Genomic DNA, 2,228 nt, shown 5'->3' with positions numbered 1-2,228 from the left:
TGCAAAATGATGTTTTTGTTTTGTATGTTGTGTTCCAGAAAAAAAGGAAAAGGAACACAAAAAAACCCTTGCTGTTCAATCTTAATACTCCTGGCAAAGAGAAAAATAAAAGACAACAACAACAAAAAAATCCTATTCATATGTAGCCCAGAAAAATATGAAAAGTAGGGGGTGGAGGGCAATGAAAAAAAAATGGGGACTAGGTAATGCCAGTATCAAAAATACTCTTGACTGTCATCTGACAATCCGCAGACCCTTTTTAGCTTTCGTTTCCTCTGCAGCTCCCGAGCTTGGGCTCAGATGAAAAATCAATAGGATTAGCAGTGAGGTTGCCAAAGTGACCAACTGATACCTAGCCACCGAAGAGGTCCCCGGGCCCGTCACCCTGGAGGGGGAGGTTAAACATGATCCTTTCGCCCAAGTTTAAGGAGAGGGAGTCTCCAAGACTTCCAAACCCGCCTTTCCCCGCTGGAATCACACCCCTACCCCCAACCGATTAAAACGCATCCTTTCCAAAGGGGGGGGGGGGGGGGGGGGAAGGAAACAAAAACATATCCGTGCTTTCCAAGCGCTACCTCCAGAAGTAAGGGTGAGAAAAAGAGAGGAAGGGAAGGGAGATAACTGTGGGTCGAAGGAGGGAGGGGGAAAAAGGAGCATATTCACTTGCCTCCCCCGACCCCAACACCGTTTACTCCCCTAAATTGTACGTATATTTTATACGTGTGCACAGACATAGACGTATATCCGGACCTTTCCTAAGACCCGAGAGGAGGGAATGGAGCAGCGGGGGAAGGGAATGGTAGAATCCCGGCGTGAAAGCAGGCAGGACCGAGGGTGGGGGCGGTGAAGAGGGGATGGAGGAGGAGGAGAAGGGGGGAAAGATAGATAATTTTAAAAAAAGGAAGATGAAGAAGGCTCGTACCTGCTGCGCGCCGGGGCGCTTGCTGCTTTCTCCTCGGCATCCTGCAAACCTGCTCTGCTGCTGCTGCTGCTGCCAGGGGTAGGGGGTGGCAACGGGGATGGGTTGGGGGGCAACGGGACGAAGGGTGGGAGCAGGGCTGGGGGAGGCTGACGGAGTTAACTCAGGCCCCCCCCCCCGGAGGTCTCCCCTCGGGTGCAGCTCCTCCAGCCTCCCGGCTTTTTTTTTTCCCCTCTCTCCCCCCCCCCTTTTTTTTTCCCCTCCTCTCCTTGCTCATACACGATAGCACAAACGTGAGGAGGAGGAGGGAGAAGGGAGGAGAAGGTGGGAGGACAGGGCTGCCGGCGGAATGGGAAGTTTGACAAATCGCCCCGGAGGCGGCGGCGGCAGCAGGAGGAGGAGGAGGAGGAAAGGGGGGGGGGGGGAGGAGCAGCAGCCGCCGCCGCCGCCGCCGGGCCCGTCCTCCCCCCCCCTTCCCGGGAGAGGTGCGCCGGGTTTGGAAGAGGAGGAGGAGGAGGGAAAGGGGGGGTGTCGGGGGGGAGCCCGGCGTCTCCCCTTCCCGGCGGGAGGTCAGGGCATCCGAGGCGGGGGGGGAACGGCAGCAGCAGCCTCCTCCTCCTCCCCGGGGCTCTCACCGCCGGCGGCCGGGCTGGAGCGGGAGCGGCGGCCGCAACAGGCAAGCTTAAAGGAAAACCAGATGATCGTATCAGTCAACTCAACTGGGCCGGGCAGTGGGGGGACGGGGGGCCACCAAGCCGCCCCTTTGCTGCCTCCTCCCCTCCCATTAACCTCCCCCCGCCCTTCCCTGGGACGTTAACTCCCTCCCTCCTCGGGGAGGGGGGCCTATCCAACCCCCACGCCTGGCCCCCATCCCACTGCCCTCCCCCCCCCCCTTATCATCATCGATCGTATTTACTGAGCGCTTACTATGTGCGGAGCACCGTACTGAGCGCTTGGGAAGTACAAACGGGCCAGTCTAAAAGACCCCCCCCCCCCTTATTGCGGGTCCCCAGCCCAGCCACCAGCCACCCCTCCTCCCCCTTTATCGGAAGTATTAGTGGGAGTATCAACCCCCCCCTTATCATCATCGATCGTATTTACTGAGCGCTTACTATGTGCGGAGCACCGTACTAAGCGCTTGGGAAGTACAAACGGGCCAGTCTAAAAGCCCCCCTCTTATTGCGGGTCCCCAGCCACCAGCCACCCCTCCTCCCCCTCTATCGGGAGTATTAGTGGGAGTATCAGCACCCCCCCCCCCCCGTTATCATCATCGATCGTATTTACTGAGCGCTTACTATGTGCGGAGCAC

General features: G+C 58.1%; 1 protein-coding gene across 1 annotated transcript in view; it reads right to left on the bottom strand.

Moving 5' to 3' along the window:
* TSHZ3 (teashirt zinc finger homeobox 3) overlaps window positions 1-1,014 on the bottom strand; it is a 74,835-nt gene extending 73,821 nt beyond the window's left edge. Inside the window, exon 1 of the mRNA XM_038754067.1 lies at window positions 923-1,014. Coding sequence (XP_038609995.1) covers window positions 923-962 — 40 coding nt within the window. The 5' untranslated portion in view covers window positions 963-1,014. The remainder of the gene's footprint in view (window positions 1-922) is intronic.
* Between the last annotated feature and the right edge of the window lie 1,214 nt (window positions 1,015-2,228).

This window comes from Tachyglossus aculeatus, chromosome 11 (assembly GCF_015852505.1).
Source record: "Tachyglossus aculeatus isolate mTacAcu1 chromosome 11, mTacAcu1.pri, whole genome shotgun sequence".
Classification (NCBI taxonomy): Eukaryota; Metazoa; Chordata; class Mammalia; order Monotremata; family Tachyglossidae; genus Tachyglossus; species Tachyglossus aculeatus.
Note: the sequence above shows the minus strand (reverse complement) of the source record. Positions and strands in the feature narration are given on the sequence as shown.